Raw genomic sequence first — 14,815 nt, 5'->3', positions numbered from 1 at the left:
GCGGTGGAGGCGTTCTGGCTGGAGTCGGCAGAGTTCCTGAGATTCCCCGGTTCTGGAAGGCTCCCCGCGGAGACAAGTGAGCCGTGAGTCGCAGAGATCCTGTAACGGGGCCTTTACCAAGCGGCTCGCCGGCGACTTCCGAAACTACGGCTCCCGGCAGGCCCCGCGCCGCAGCAGTGGCTGGCTCGGGCCGGGCGCGCTGCGCTGCGTTCTGGGACTTGTAGTTCCCCGCGCCCCTGGGCTCTGGGCGCCGTGGCGTCTGCGGAGCCAGGCCTCGGCGGTGGTTTATGCGGCCGGAGGGTAGGGCCCGTGATTCAGCGTTTAGGCATCTGGTCTGTTAGTCCCAGTTTCCAGGCGAGACTCAGACCCAGAGAAGATGAGCGACTTGCTGAGTGCTGCACGCATTAGCACTGCAGGATACTCTCGCTACTTTGGCTACACTTGGTTGCCTACCTGGGCGGGATGGAGAATAGTCCCCAGCCAGCGGGGGCGGCACAGGGTTGGAGACCGGGGAGCACAGGGCAGGAGGTTTAGACACTCCACTCCACCCCAGGCCGAGAAGGGTGCTGCTAGGTTTTTAACTTTTCACGCTCTGTGGAAGTAACTGAATTATTGCAGGTAGAGCTTGTAAAACCGTGGCCAGCTTGGGCTCTTGTTATTTTTGTGAGCCTGGTCACCTCTTCCAGAGCAGGATGGAGTTGGGTGGGAGAACAAGGCAGGGCTCACTCATTTGCATCTTCACCCCCGCCCCTCTCCCCAAAGCTCCTTGTGATGGGCTGTAATAGGTTTGCCTTCTGACCTTCTCCACAGGGGGAGTTACTGAAATGCCTGGCAAGGTATGGTGTGGCCTGGTACCCCTGGGGGGCTGGCTGCAAATAGAGTCTTGTTGTCTTCCCCAAGTCTGCCATAGGGATTCTGCAGAGAACATTGTCTCCTAGTGCTACGTGCCAGCATCACTTACCTGGAGTGGCCGAGACCCTGAGATGTTCAGAGGGCGTTTTTGCTCACCAGCAAACAGCCTGCATCTCAGCCAACACCTGTGCCCTCCTGAGAAGAGTCTGATATGCCCAAGATAATCCTGAATGGTGTCACAGTGGATTTCCCATTCCAGCCGTACAAATGCCAACAGGAATACATGACCAAGGTCCTGGAATGTCTGCAGAAGGTAGAGCCGCCACCCTGAGGAATTTGTACCAGGAGAGGAGTCAGTGCGGGCGGAGCTTCAGCAAGGGCCGGATGTCCTTCTCCCCTCCTGTCCGTTTCAGCCGGGTCCTGCTGTGTGAAAGATAGCCTTAGTACTAACAAGTACTAACACCCTAGGTGGGGTGGGAGAGACCGTGAACAAAAGCCATAGTCCTTGGTGGTGATAGGCTTGGGAGTGCCTTGAGGGCCTCTCTGAGGAGGTGGCATTTAGGAAGCATTTCCGATACAGGGGCAGCTGGTATCCAGCCCTCACTTTGGGAGGTCTTTGAACCGCAGGGGTGTGCAGGGAGGTGGAAGTGGGGCAGGTGCTTTCTGCTGGGTTTCTTGAGGTGCCCTTGTACCCTGCTCACACTGCCTCCCCGAGTTTTCTGCTCAGGCTCCCATCTGAGAGCGCGTATGTAGGACATCAGATTCTGTTCAGATAGGACAGTGTAAACGTCTGGATCTAGAAACTCAGAACAATTTCCTATTTTGAGACTTGACACCTAATTAGTCATCTTACTATTTATATTAACATTTTAGGTAATGTTCTGCGAATTGTTTGCTAATGAGGGCTGAATTAACCCAGGGCCTTTGGGGTAAGAGTGGAAAGTATCGCGTGGACTTAGCCGCAGTCCCCTGGGGCTTTTGCCCCAGACAGTGGGCTGCGTATCTGCTGAGAGCTGCCCCACAAGCAGCCGGGGGCTTGTCTCGGGTGGGGTGCGTGGCGTCGCCTCTACCTGCTTCCTCACAACCCTGCTCCCAACTCCATTCAGAGAGTGAACGGCATCTTGGAGAGCCCCACAGGCACAGGGAAGACACTCTGCCTCCTGTGCACCACGCTGGCCTGGCGGGAACACCTCCGAGACACCATCTCTGCCCGCAAGATTGCCGAGCGGGTGCAGGGGGAGCTTTTCCTCGATCGGGCCTTGTCATCCTGGGGGAATGCCGCTGCTACTGATGGAGACCCCATAGGTGACCCTACTTCCCGGGGCTCTCCCCGCCTTGTGTGTGGGGCTGGAAGGGGAGGGATGGAGCTGGGGAGGGGCTGAGCCCCCTGGACTTCGGCCATCTCTCAGGCAGAGCTGGAGCAAGGAGGATTCTGTAGCTACCATATCATTTCTCCCCATCCTAGGTATAAGCCCAGGGTTGGGGCTTTTTGCTGAATTGGGGCACTGCAGTTATCCGTTTAGCCCATTTCTGGTACACCAGCCTCTGGGGTGTTAGATTCCTAGCCGCCTACAGGGCCGAGTTAGCCCAGCACTGCCTGTGTTGAGCCCACACGTGAGAACACTGTCTCAGACCATGACCTGTTGTGCCTCCTTGTGCCTGGGCAGCTTGCTACACGGACATCCCAAAGGTCATTTACGCCTCCAGGACCCACTCACAGCTCACACAGGTCATCGGCGAGCTCCGGAACACCTCCTACCGGTGAGCTAGGCAGGTTCACTCCTGCCTCAGGGCTGCCCAGAGGGACCTGGCGAGGTGCTGGGCCCACAGCCTGTGCTGCGTTGTGGACGATGACGTTCTTTCCGGCCCCACCTGAGAACTGCAGCGTGTGGATGCTCAGGGGTAGGGCGAGGCTGGGTTGTCCTCGACGCCCACCACACGAGAGAAAGCAGCTGTGTGTGTACATGTTGGCCTTGGGCTGGCTCCCTGAACTCCTGCCAGGTCTGTCGTGTCGGCCGTGGCGTGGGTCAGGACCAGCACCCCCGTGCGACTTCGCTTGTGGAGGGGAGGAGCCCTGTCCTGTCAGAGCTCAGCGAGTCTTGGTATCCTGCCCTGGTTCCTCTGCAAGGGAGCCAGGTGATGGGCACTGTGGAGCCCTTGAGGCCCGTCCCCCCTGCCCAGTCCCTGTCTTTCTCCTCGTCCCCTCCCGAGCTTGGGCTACGTTCCAGTTATGAGTCTCGCCGCCAAGTTTCCGGTGGGTCTCCATACAGCTGGACCACACTGTGGCCGTCTGCTCTTGGAGGTCATTCTTTCTCAGCCCTGTGGTTCTGTCTTCTGCCAGGCCCAAGGTGTGTGTGCTGGGCTCCCGGGAGCAGCTGTGCATCCACCCCGAGGTGAAGAAGCAGGAAAGCAACCATGTGCAGGTGGGCTCCAGGGTGCCTGCGCGGCCTCCCAGCCTCTGCCAGGCGGGTGTGCCCCAGGCCGTGCCCCAGCAGATGCTGGCTCCTGACCCCATACCCCCTGCCGGGCGGGGCTAGGGGTTAAGGGGCACCTGAGGGGCAGCAGGGCGGGAGCTGGTGGGGGGGTGGTTCTTGGCCATCGCTTGAGCCGTGCGCCCCGCTCTTCCTCCTGCAGATCCACTTGTGCCGCAAGAAGGTGGCAAGTCGCTCTTGTCACTTCTATAACAACGTGGAAGGTGAGAAGCCATTTGGCGAAGCCAAGGTTGGTACGGAGCAAGGGCTGAGCTCGGAGGTTCGTGACCTGCTTGCTCTTGCCCTGTGGGGTGGCCAGTGCAGCCGTGTCCTCGGCACCGTCTCCCAACTTGCTGGGTCCCCCATGTTAGCATTGAGTGCGGAAGAGCTCGCACGGAGGTCCGAGAACTGCCAGGGGCAGGCCTGGCCCCTGGGAACTGGGATTTTGGGGAGGCTCCCACTTCTTCCTGATAAGAGGCGCTCCCTGCACCTACACGCTTTGTACACGTGGTAGGGTGTATGCTGAACACCTGCTTTCTCTTCTGGGAGGCTGGACTTTTGGTGTGTGCCAGGCAGTAGGGTGCCCCCGTGACTAGCCCCTAAGTTGTTCTGCAAGACTCAACCGAGAGGGGATTCTGGAATCCAAGTCCGATCTCTCCCTGCATTCACGCCAAGCGTTTTCCCCTTTGCGGGCTTTGCCGTGTGCCCTTTGCTGTAGCAGGTCACAGCCCTGAGTGTGACTGTAGGCTGAGTCCTGGCAGTCCATCCTGGGGTGGCCTTGGGGCCCCGACAGATTGCCTCACCCAGAGATGGGGTGAGTGAGCACGGGGTTAGTGACAGCAGCCTGTCCCGGGCAGCTTACCATAGTAACCGCAGGCACCCACAGCCTGTGGAGGGCCCAGAGTGGGGGCCTGGCACCAGTGCCCTTTCTCCAGATCTATCTTTCTACCTACGTGGCCTCCCCTCCTGTTTGTCAAGGACTTCTGGGCTCATCTCAGGTACCCAGAGACGGGGCAGGGCAGCCTCGCTGTGGTGCAGCCCTTAGGGTTCCCTGTGCCCTGAGGGCAGCACGTCTGCAGTCAGAGCTGTGTGGCTCAGGGGGCTTGAGCTTCCCCGAGATCAGGCTTCCCTCTGTTTCCTGTCCCAGAGTGTGAGGGCTTGGGTGACACGGCCCTGGAGCACATACGGGGTGTCGGCAGTCTTGTGGGACAGTCTGCCCTGACGTTTGTTGAGAGTCCAGCGTGCTGGGGCTGAGGCCCTTGAAGCTGCCATTGCTGTTCAGGGTGGCACTCCCCTGCCAGAGGCCTGAGCTGGGCGGTCCCCCAGGACCCAGCACCAAGTGTCCATGTGCCTGCCCCGTGGAGAGACAGGGTGACTGCAGGGAGGACCCCAGCTCGCTGGGAGAGTGTTCCTTGTCGCCTTCTTGTTTGCCGTGTTTTGGCGTGGTGGCACTGATCCGAGATTGTCCAGGCCTGCCGGGCATCCAGAGAAGGGGCCATGTGCCTGTGCCCCCAGGTATCCTGGAGGGAGCCGCCCCTCCGATCTCAGCGATGCCTGGAAGACAGTCTGGGCCAGGTGTGCTGTTTGGGAACTCCCCAAGGCTGTCGTCCCCACTGTCCTTGCCCAGCTCCAGGAGGGAGCGCCTGCTGGGCGTCCCCAGGCCGACGCAGCAGTCTGTGGGACAGCAGGGAACACCAAGCAGGGGCTTCGTCAGCGGCTGCCCTGGACGAGGGCAGCTGTCCTGTGCCCGGCCGGTCCCGGCCCTGGTGGGGCGAGCACTGACTGCGTCTTGCAGCTGCTTCTGTCCACGTCGGGCCTGTGGGTGTCGGTCGCCCTGATGGTGTCCACTCCCTTCGCCTCGTCCACCCCTCTGCTTAAAGTCCTCCCACCCGAGTCCCGCCCTTGCACGGCGCCTGGCACCGCACGTGCGTGTTTGAGGAGCCATCCTCTCTGCCCCACCGCGGCTGCCTTCACCCACAGCCCTGGCAAAGCAGGTGGGGAGCAGGTGCCCTGTTTGCCTGTGCTGGGGGCCTTGGAGCAGCACTGCTGGGGGCCTTCAGCCAGCTTTCCACAGCCGCCTGTGCGTCAGCACGTGGGGCCTGTCAGCTTCCTCGCTGCCACCCGGCCCTCCCCCACAGGCCCTGAGCAGGCGGTGGCCAGGAACCCGAGGGAGGGGCTGGGAGCTAAGGGAGCTTTGGGCCCCCAGCGGCCGAGACCCCACTAGAGAAGGTGCGCGTGCCAGCCTCCTGGGCTGTGGACCCCACGCCCACTTCACGGCAGAGAGGAGGTCCTGTCCCAGCTGGCCTGCTGGCTTCCAGCTACATCCTTCTTCCCCTCAGCCCTGTGGGCTCAGTCCCGGAAGCCACAGACCAGTCCCCAGCCCACCCCCTTGGCTTGGGCTCTCTCGATGCCTGGCCTGCCCAGGGGTGGGGGTCGTTCAGCTTGGAGACCTGTCTGTCCCCGGTTTGGATGCGAGGGCAGGTCTCCAGCAGCTGCCCAGCCCTGGGTTGCAGCCCCAGGAGGGGCCCAAGGGGAAGGGAACGTGTATTTAGGGTGAGCAGGGGAAGAGCTGCAGCCCCGTGAAGACCCGGAGGTGGAGCAGTGAGCACAGGGCCGGCTGGGGCTGGGGCTGGGGCTGGGCCCCCACTTCTCGCCTGCCCCTCCTTAATCCCCACCCCACCCTGCTCTGCTGCAGAGAGTGCTGACTGGCCGTGTTGCTGAGGGGCAGCTCTTCCTCTCCGGCGTTCCCACTATTCCGGGGGTATTTGGGGCTGGTTCACTGCTGGTGTGTGTGTGTCTGTGTGTTCTGGCCTCTGCAGGCAGGGCTGGGCCTCATCCCGCCCCTGAGGGGCCTGGCACCTGCTGGGGCAGGCAGGATGCCGCCCTGAGGGAGCTGGGGAGACCCTGTTTCACACGTGGCTTCCCTAAGACTCCAGGGCGCTTGTTAGGAAAGGCTCTGGCCCTGCCTGCCTGTGTTTAGGCGGCTCCGCAAGTGCTTCTGGTCGTTCTAGTCTGGGGGTCTGTGCCGAGGGGGAGGGGAAGGACAGCCCCCACCTCCTCGAAGTCCTCTCTGGCTTGGGCCTCACAGCCACCGCAGGTAGTGCCTGGTCTTGGGGCTGCCATCCTGAGGAAGGGGAAGGGCCACTACTCAGCTTGTGGGCAGGAGGAGAGGGGCCTGGCCCCCACTGGGATCAAAGGGCGGGTGGGCTCTGCCTCAGCGCCCCTGCCTGTGCCCTGGCCTGAGCCTGGCTGTCCTTTAGGTGGAAACTTTGGGCCTGCTTCAGTTGGCAGGGAGCCAAGTGACGGTGCCGCAAGTTACAGGACTTGGGTGCCTCTGTGGGCTGGGGTGACAGGCTGAGGGGCTGCTCTTCCCCATCCCCCAGAAGGCCACTCTTGTCCCATCTTGGGGCTGTCTGTGGTGGAGAGGATGGATGGGACCCTTGGGATGTTGGTTCCATCTGTGATCGACCCTTGCCTGGGTCGAGCCTGGGCCCTTGCCTGCCTCCTGGGTTGCAGTGCAAGGCTCCCTGGGGATTACTTGGGCCGGGGGCTGGGGGGCCTTTGCTAGGGGCCTGAGAGCCCAGATGGGTTCTCCGTGGTGCGTCCACAGGTGGCAGACAACTCACACTACCCTCTGTGTGGGAGCCTTTTTGTCCCGGGCATCCCCCTAGGGTCTGGGCGACTCACGATGGGCCCTGAGAGTGTGTTTACTCTTGCCTGGTGCCCGCAGGGAAGAGCCTGGAGCAGGAGCTGGCCGCCCCCATCCTGGACATCGAGGACCTGGTCAAGAGCGGGAGCAAGCACAGGTGAGGCTGAGGCCTTTGAGTCCGTCCACAGCCGGACTCCTGTGATGTGTGGAGGCACGGATGTGTTTCCTTTCTTTTTTTTGATCTTATTTGAAAAAATTGGGGTTTTTTTGAGACAAGGTGTCGCTCTGTTGCCTAGGCTGGAGTGCAGTGGCTCACAGCTCACGGCAACCTCGCACTCCTGGGCGGAGCCTCCCACGCAGCTGGGACTACAGGTGCGCACCACCGTGCCCAGCTAATTGTTTCATTCTGTGTACAGACGGGGTCCCACTGTGTTGCTCAGCCTGGTCTCAAACTCCTGGCCTCAAGTGATCCTCCTGCCTCAGCCTCCCGAAATGCTGGGATTATAGGCGTGAGCCACTGCGCCCGGCCTGTCCACCTTTATAGCTTCACGGATTGAAGTTGTGATCAGAAAGAGTTTCTTACATCGAGGGAAAATGTTGTACTTTTTTTAGTGCTTGTATGTTTTTTTTCCTAATGACCTCTATCTAGGAGTAGGATTGAGGTGTGTTTGGTTTTTTTTTTTTGCATAGAGTTTTATTTTATTATTTTTTTTGAGACAGAGTCTCTCTTTGTTGCCCTGGCTAGAGTGAGTGCTGTGGCATCAGCCTAGCTCACAGCAACCTCAAACTCCTGGGCTCAAGCAATCCTCCTGCCTCAGCCTCCCGAGTAGCTGGGAATACAGGCATGCCCCACCATGCCCGGCTAATTTTTTTTTTTATATATATTTTTAGTTGTCCAGATAATTTCTTTCTATTTTTTTTAGTAGAGACGGGGTCTCGCTCTTGCTCAGGCTGGTCTTGAACTGCTGAGCTCAAACAGTCCGCCCGCCTCGGCCTCCCAGAGTGCTAGGATTACAGGCGTGAGCCACCGCGCCCGGCCTGCATAGAGTTTTAAAATAGGTGGTACATTCACATGGTTGAAAACTCAGGTGGACTCCCTGCCCGTCCGACACCAGCTTCCTGCCAAGGTCCCACGGGCAGGACCAGGGCTCCTTCCTGGCCAGAGGATGTGATGGCCCTGAGCAGTGGCTGTGCCTCCTGGCACCCTGCGTGGGGTGCTCACAGCACCTTCTCTCCTCAGAGTGTGCCCCTACTACCTTTCCCGGAACCTGAAACCGCAAGCTGACATCATCTTCATGCCGTACAATTATTTGTTGGATGCCAAGGTGAGGACTTCGTCTCGTGCAGCTGATATTCCTGCTGTCAAGAGAATGACCGGGCTCAGGAGGGGCCATTCAAGCCTTTGCTGGTTCAGGCCCTTAGAGCAGCAGGCGTGGGTAGAAGGACCCACCTTTGTCACTGGTTAGGGGCTCAAAACCTGGCCAGATGCAGCTGTGAACGGCCAAGGCCATGGGTCAGTCCTGAGTGGCCTGGGAGTGGGCAGGCTGGTGGGAGTGAGGAGATGCTTGGGCTGCAGCCCACAGACCAGGGCCCACCCTTGGCCCCGGCAGCTCAGCTTAGCGTCTCTCAGGTCAGGCAGCGGGAGGTGCAAGGAACTCGGGAGCCCTGAACACCCTCTGCTCCTGTCCTGCTTGTGCTGTGTTTATCCTCAGGCTTTCGTGCCCCTGCTTTCATGTAGCGCAGGTGGGATCACGCCCTGCGTGTTTGGCAGCTTTTACTGTCACGCCATGGTGACGTTGTGGGTGGCGTCCTTTCCAGATCCCTTTGTTCATTCCTTCCTTCCTGTGGTGGGTATTTATGAAGAGCCCACTGTGCTGGCTCAGCACAGCCGGCCTCTCTGGAGTGGGGCTTTGATTCCGGGGGGCAGACAGACAGGAGTAAGCACCTGAGCTGTTGGCATTGAAGGGCCGTGAAGGGAAACGGAGAGGGGTGGGGCAGGGGTGGCGCCAGGAGGCGGGATGCTGAGGGGCCCAGGGTTGGAGAGAAGCCCAAGGGAGGTGCCTGTAGGGTTGGAGCAGGGGTGGATGCTGGGGCGATTGCAGAGCCCTGTGGGAGGTAGCCGTGCCCTGGAGAGCAATGTCAGGTTTGGGACACCGCGCGCTGGTGAGCTTCGCCGCGGTTGGCAATTCTTCTAGCTCAGTGCCGACTTCTGGTGGGAACCCACTGGAGAGCTTCTGAAAACACAGGGCCCTGCCCTGGAACAATTGTGTCATAACCGATAAGCTGATTCTGATGTTTCCGTGGAAATGCAAAAGCTTTAAAAGAGCTTTGAAGAAGAATGAAGTTGGAGGGCTTGTCCTCCCTGGTTTCAAGGTGACTCGAAGCTGCAGTGCCAGGGCTGGGTGCCCTGGCTCAAGGATGCACACACAGCAGGGAGCAGACAGCCGTCCACACAGACCCACACGCAGTGGTCACTGGTCTCCACCAAATATGCCAAAGTCATCCAGTGGGGAAAGGAAAGTTGGTTTTGGTTTTTCAAAAAATGGTGCTGTAATAGCCGGAGGTCCATTTGCAAGAGGACACCTCATTCCTCATACCACGCTGTAGACACCTCAGTGGAAAGCTAAAACTGCACGTTCTGGAAGGACCATGGGGGAGGTCTTTGCAACTTTGGGGTAGGCTGAGATTTTTTTTTTTTTTTTTTTGAGACAGAGTCTCACTATGTTGCCTGGGCTACAGTGCCGTGGCGTCATCCTAGCTCACAGCAACCTCAACTCCTGGGCTCAAGCGATCCTCCTGCCTCAGCCTCCCGAGTAGCTGGGACTACAGGCATGCGCCACCAGGCCCGGCTAGTTTTTTCTATGTATTTTTAGTTGTCCAATTAATTTCTTTCTATTTTTAGTAGAGACGGGGTCTCGCTCTTGCTCAGGCTGGTTTCGAACTCCTGAGCTCAAACAATCCGCCTGCCTCGGCCTCCCAAAGAGCTAGGATTACAGACATGAGTCACCGTGCCCGGCCATAGGCTGAGATTTCTTAGGTTGGACACGCAAGGCCTCAGCCATAAAGAAAAAATTCCAAAACTGGACTATACCAAAATTTAAAGCTTCAGCTCTTTGAAAGGGTTAGGAAAGTTAAGAAAATCAAAAGGCAGGAGAAAATGCTTCTGTGCTTTTGTCTTTCAAAGGACTTTTCTTCTTGTTCTTTTTTTGTTGTTGTTGAAACAGAGTCTCACTCTGTTGCCCGGGCTAGAGTGCCGTGGTGTCAGCCTAGTTCATAGCAACTTCCAACTCCTGGGCTCAAGCGATCCTCCTGCCTCAGTCTCCTGAGTAGCTGGGACTACAGGTGTGCGCCCCAACACCTGGCTAATTTTTCTATTTTTAGTAGAGACGGGGTCTCACTCTTGCTCAGGCTGGTCTCAAGCTCCTGAGCTCAAGCGATTTTCCCTCCTTGGCCTCCCAGAGTGCTGGGATTACAGGCGTGAACCACGGCGCCCGGCCTCAAAGGACTTTTGACCAGAGTGTGTAAAATGCTGTCATAACTAAACAAACAACCCAGTTAACCTCTGGGAAAAGATCCGAACGGACATTTCACCAAGATTGTTGAAATGCCCAGTTTGGCATGTGGAAAGACTGCCGGCATCACTGGGGACCGGGAAGACGCAGATTAGAACCACGACGAGCTAATACTGCATTCCCACTAAAATGAATAAAGTTAGAGAGACTTAAAATAAATGTTGGGTGGGGATGTGGAACACCTAGAAATCTCGTCCTTTGCTGGTGCGTGTGTGGAATGGTGCGGCTGCTCTGTACACAGGTGCCACACGGCCCAGCCCCAGAGGGTCCGGCGCGGAGGACTCTGGTGCTGGAAAGGGCAGGGAGGGCTGGTGGCTACACAGCACACACGTTTCTCAAAGCTCAAACGTGTGCCTGAAATGACTGTTTTGTTTTATGAAAATTAAGCTTCCAATTAAGTTAAGAAAAACACCAAAGCTGGACCCCACCCCAGGTTGCTTCCGTCACACTCCGGTGGGGGAGCTGCGTGTTGGATTTTAGGTCTCCCTGAGTGTGTGCCGTGGTGGAGAACCGCGAGGCCTGGACCTCCTTGGCTCCTCCATTTCTGTGGCTGCCGACTGCTGTGGTCTGGGGCTCCTTGGCCATCTCTCTGACCATGGCACTGCCCCTTTGTCCCGTGCGCGTGTCTGCCCGGGACAGATGCCCGATGTCAAGTTGCTGGTTCACGCTGGGCAGGCATGGCCAGGCTGCTGTCCCGAACCAGCCTTGGCCAGCTGCACTCCAGCAGCCTGGTGTGAGGGCCTCGCCCACATCCTCCCCGGCAGTGTTTGTGGTCCGTGCTTGTGATGTTGGTGCCTGCCTTGTGCCTCTGTCCCTTTTCCCTGCCCTCCGCTCTTCAAGCCTGCAGTCTGTGGGCCCCTGTCCTGCTCCACTCCAGCCCTTTGTCCCTTTTTGTAGAGTCGCAGGGCGCACAACATTGACCTGAAGGGGACAGTCGTGATCTTTGATGAAGCTCACAATGTGGTGAGTCTCCACTGGCCTCTGTCCTGCACGCCACTATTTCTCCTGGCCTTGCTGAAACCAACACAAGCCCTTGTGAATGAGCTCTGTCCAAACCTGAGGCCCTGGGCTTCCGAACAAAGCCCACCCAGGTGTGCCTGCTGCCCCTCCCGCTGGTCAGATGCCTCTCTGGGGCTGGCCAGCCAGGCTGAGGATGTGCCCCTCACCAAACCCTTTCCTTCCGGCTGGCTGGTGGGACCAGCCTGGCCTGGGGCTCTCTCCTCTCCCTGTTCTGTCACCAGGATGACCACAGGCCCGTCATCTTTCCTGCAGTGTCCCTGAGCCTGGGAGGGCTGCTGTGGAGAGCCATAGTCACGCTCCCACACCGGCACCTGCCCTGCCCCTGCGGCCACTGCTCAGGGCCGTGTGCTCCCAGGAGTGTTGCCGGAGGGTGACTGCTTGCGTCCTCTGTGCTCAGCTGCTCTGGAGCCTGGGTGAGGCTCCGAGGGAGCCCCGGCCTCTCGCTGCAGGGCCTGGTGCCTAGGACCCCATGTGTCCCCCCTCTGTCCCACTCACTGCTGTGGGAGATGATGGGCCAGGTCTTCTGAGTTCTGAGAGAAGACAGAAATCTAGATTTTAATTGGGAGTTTTACAATTAAGAAATGTTGTCAACTCGAGTAAAATGGTCATTTTTAAACATTGGCATGGGCCAGACGGTCATCTCCAGACCCACTTGTGACGTGGCCCTGGAGACCACAGGGCTTTGGAAGACCTCGGGGCGTGGCTCTGGGGACCTGGTGCTCAGCTTCCTGCCCCGCTACATGTGACGTGGGCGCCTGTGCTCTCAGGAGAAGATGTGCGAGGAGTCAGCATCCTTCGACCTGACCCCTCACGACTTGGCTTCGGGACTGGACGCCATAGACCAGGTGCTGGAGGAGCAGGCCAAGGCGGCGCAGCAGGGCGAGCTGCGGCTGGAGCTCAGCGTGGACTCCTCCAGCGCAGGTGAGTTTCCGGCCGGGAGCCGTGGGGCTGGAGCCCCCGTGCAGCTGTGTCTGGACTCGCGGTGCCTTTTGAGGGAACCCTTCAGGACAGCGTTGGCTTCTTAGCTGAGGATGGTTCAGGGTCCCTAGACCTGGGAAGGACTGGTATCATCCAGTAGTTCTGACGTTTTCTGAAGACCTGCATCCTTTCCCACCCAGTACTGACCTCCTCTCTGCCGTGTAAAACCAGGAAACCAAGTGCACTCGCTGTAAACGTGTTAAACAGCCTGCGCGTCTGCCGCCAGGCATGGCTTGCTAGTCCCAGAGATTCCTGCCCAGTTTTTGTCCAAAGCATACTTTTACACAGTAATCACGGAATACGTTTATGGATGTGGTTAATTCGTCCATAGTTTCTACAAAGCCTCTGTTGACAGCTGACTAGGAGTCCATATTTGCTCAGCTGATATGATATTAATAATCTAAAGAAACCTGTTTTATAAGCAACAAAAGTCTACCGAATTCAAGTTACGCACATTGAGTGATCAAATCTCTGGGGAGGCCTGAATGTTGAGACCTGGGTCCGTACGCGTTGGCGTTAACCGCTGTACCGTGGCGTCCAGTGGCGGCCTTTCCACAGCCTTGTCTGTTGAGCAGAAGCACATGAAAACGTCCCAGCGTTGGGCATTCAGTTCTCTCCGGGACACACTTGCCCTTCCTGTTGTCTGACCACATAAACCAAACTCTCGTGACCTTTCTTCACTGATGGCTTTGGGTCTGTCGATCTTACTCCCAAGAATCAGGAAGGCACATCAGCAATGGTTTCGTCTCATCAGGGATCCGGTTCTTCTTTTGACTCTAACAGCCTCCCGTGGGCTTCGCAATCCGCCAGCCACGTCAGGCAGCGATAGCAGGAAGGTGGTTTTCCCACCCTCTTCGAGCTTGAGCGTGTCCACCCGGATCCAAAGTTGTGGAAGTCGTGCCAGCAGTGGTCAGTTCTTCTGGCGTGGGGTGTAATGTTGGGACGTGTCGTCCAAGTCTGTCATCTTTTGGCATGTCTGCTCTTCCTCTTTTTAACATTTGCTGAGTTTTAAGTTTCTTTTCCACCATTCATCTTATTTATTTATTTATTGTTTATTTTCAAGACGGGGTGTCGCTCTGTTGCCAGGGCTGGAGTGCAGTGGTGTGATCATAGATCACCGCAACCTTCAGCTCCTGGGCTCAAGCATCCGCCTGCCTCAGCCTCCCGAGTAGCTGGGACTACAGGCATTCACCACCACATCCGGCTAATTTTTCTATTTTTATTAGAGACGGGGTCTCGCTCTTGCTCAGGCTGGTCTCGAACTCCTGAGCTCAAGTGATCCTCCCTCCTCCGGCCTCCCAGAGTGCTAGGATTACAGGAATGAGCCACCACCCTTGGCCTACCATTTATCTTTTATCCCCCTCTTAGGATACGTTTTTCTGTGTATTTATATACCTCACATACCAGATGATGTTATGATTTTTGCTTATGACCATTAAGCAATTAAAAAAAGAAAATAATTGTTTATTAAATTTACCCAGATATTACTAGCTGTGGTGGCTCATACCTATAATCCCGGCGACGTGGGAGGTTAAGGTGGGAGGGTGGCTTGAGGCCAGGGCTTCAAGACCAGACTGGGCAACATAGTGAGTACAAAAAATAAAAAAATTAGCTGGGCATGGTGTGTGTGCCTGTAATCCCAGCTACGTGGGAGGCTGGGGCTGCAGCGAGCTGTGGTGCATGACTGCACTGCAGCCCGGCAACAGGGCAAGACCCTGTCTCAAAAAAAATTGCTTTTTTTTTTTTGTTATATTATGGGGGTGCAAATGTTTAGGTTACATATATTGCCTTTGCCCCACCCAAATCAGAGCTTCAAGCATGTCCGTCCCCTAGACGGTGTGCACTGCACCCAGTAGGTGTGAATATACCCATCCCCTCCTCCCCCACAACCTGCCCGACACCCGATGAATGTTACTACTATACGTGCACTTAAGTGTTGGTCAGTTAAGTCAGTTAATACCAATTTGATGGTGAGTACCTGTGGTGCTTGTTTTTCCATTCTTTTGATACTTCACTTAGTAGAATGGGCTCCTGCTCTATGCAGGATAATACAGGAGGTGCTAGATCACCATTGTTTTTGTGGCTGAGTAGAACTCCATGGTATACATATACCACATTTTATTAATCCACTCGTATATTGATGGGCACTTGGGTTGTTTCCACATCTTTGCACTTGTGAATTGTGCTGCTATCAACATTCGAGTGCAGATGTCTATTTTATAGAATGTCTTTTGTTCTTTTGGGTAGATGCGCAGTAGTGGGATTGCTGGATC

The 14,815-nt window shown here is 57.1% G+C and overlaps 1 protein-coding gene across 1 annotated transcript in view; it reads left to right on the top strand.

Moving 5' to 3' along the window:
• The window catches only part of RTEL1 (regulator of telomere elongation helicase 1), a 33,361-nt gene continuing 18,546 nt past the window's right edge, over nt 1-14,815 (top strand). The window contains exons 1-10 of the mRNA XM_012654603.1: nt 1-83; nt 901-1,165; nt 1,959-2,157; nt 2,520-2,613; nt 3,194-3,275; nt 3,487-3,547; nt 7,054-7,129; nt 8,213-8,297; nt 11,442-11,507; nt 12,332-12,485. Coding sequence (XP_012510057.1) covers nt 1,064-1,165; nt 1,959-2,157; nt 2,520-2,613; nt 3,194-3,275; nt 3,487-3,547; nt 7,054-7,129; nt 8,213-8,297; nt 11,442-11,507; nt 12,332-12,485 — 919 coding nt within the window. The 5' untranslated portion in view covers nt 1-83; nt 901-1,063. The remainder of the gene's footprint in view (nt 84-900; nt 1,166-1,958; nt 2,158-2,519; nt 2,614-3,193; nt 3,276-3,486; nt 3,548-7,053; nt 7,130-8,212; nt 8,298-11,441; nt 11,508-12,331; nt 12,486-14,815) is intronic.

This window comes from Propithecus coquereli, unplaced genomic scaffold (genome assembly GCF_000956105.1).
Source record: "Propithecus coquereli isolate 6110/MARCELLA unplaced genomic scaffold, Pcoq_1.0 Scaffold442, whole genome shotgun sequence".
NCBI lineage: Eukaryota > Metazoa > Chordata > Mammalia > Primates > Indriidae > Propithecus > Propithecus coquereli.
Note: the sequence above shows the minus strand (reverse complement) of the source record. Positions and strands in the feature narration are given on the sequence as shown.